The sequence below is a fragment of the Cariama cristata genome, unplaced genomic scaffold (genome assembly GCF_000690535.1).
Source record: "Cariama cristata isolate BGI_N322 unplaced genomic scaffold, ASM69053v1 scaffold11475, whole genome shotgun sequence".
Taxonomy (NCBI): domain Eukaryota; kingdom Metazoa; phylum Chordata; class Aves; order Cariamiformes; family Cariamidae; genus Cariama; species Cariama cristata.
Genome location: NW_009615781.1, coordinates 1,760 through 2,487, shown reverse-complemented (window position 1 = coordinate 2,487; position 728 = coordinate 1,760). Strand labels below are relative to the sequence as shown.

The 728-nt window shown below is 49.2% G+C and overlaps 1 protein-coding gene across 1 annotated transcript in view; it reads left to right on the top strand.

The window, feature by feature from the left end:
• Positions 1–63: 63 nt before the first annotated feature.
• The window catches only part of LOC104161486 (myosin-8-like), a gene marked incomplete at its 5' end in the record, with an annotated part of 1,392 nt that continues 727 nt past the window's right edge, over positions 64–728 (top strand). Inside the window, 3 exons of the mRNA XM_009699948.1 lie at positions 64–182; positions 278–448; positions 535–639. Of these exons, the coding sequence (XP_009698250.1) occupies positions 64–182; positions 278–448; positions 535–639 (395 nt within the window). The remainder of the gene's footprint in view (positions 183–277; positions 449–534; positions 640–728) is intronic.

Here is a 728-nt window from a genome sequence, read left to right as displayed (position 1 = left end):
ATCTGCTTTTTCTAAATATGGTATAAAGCTGCTGGAGAAAACACTGCAGTTTTTCTTCAACAGAATACCAGCTTCATCAACACCTGCTGGAAACAGATATTGCCCAAATTCAGGGTGAAATGGAGGAGACAATCCAGGAAGCTCGCAATGCTGAAGAGAAGGCCAAAAAGGCCATCACAGATGTGAGTTGGGGATTCCTTTCACTGCTGATGACAGATGTGCACTCTCCCAAAATGTCTCCAGCCCCAAAATGACTTTGACTCTTTGCTCTTATCAGGCAGCCGTGATGGCAGAAGAGTTGAAGAAGGAGCAGGACACCAGTGCCCACCTGGAGAGGATGAAGAAGAACGTGGACCAGACAGTGAAGGACCTGCAGCACCGTCTTGATGAGGCCGAACAGTTGGTTTTGAAGGGAGGCAAGAAGCAAATCCAGAAGTTGGAGGTCAGAGTGCGTAGGGCTTTTACTTGTGCATGAGTGAGCACATCCCTTGGAGAGACACCAGGGAAGCTCCAAAGATGGGCTTCTCATTTCAGATGCAGGAGCTGGAATGGGAGGTTGATGCTGAGCAGAAGCGCAGTGCTGAAGCCGTGAAGGGTATGCGTAAGTATGAGAGGAGGGTGAAGGAGCTGACCTATCAGGTAAGGCGGGAGGCCTCCTTGGGCTCACACACGTCATCCCAGGAAGCCAAATCCTTTCACATGAACTTCAAGGGGAAATGTTATTTTGT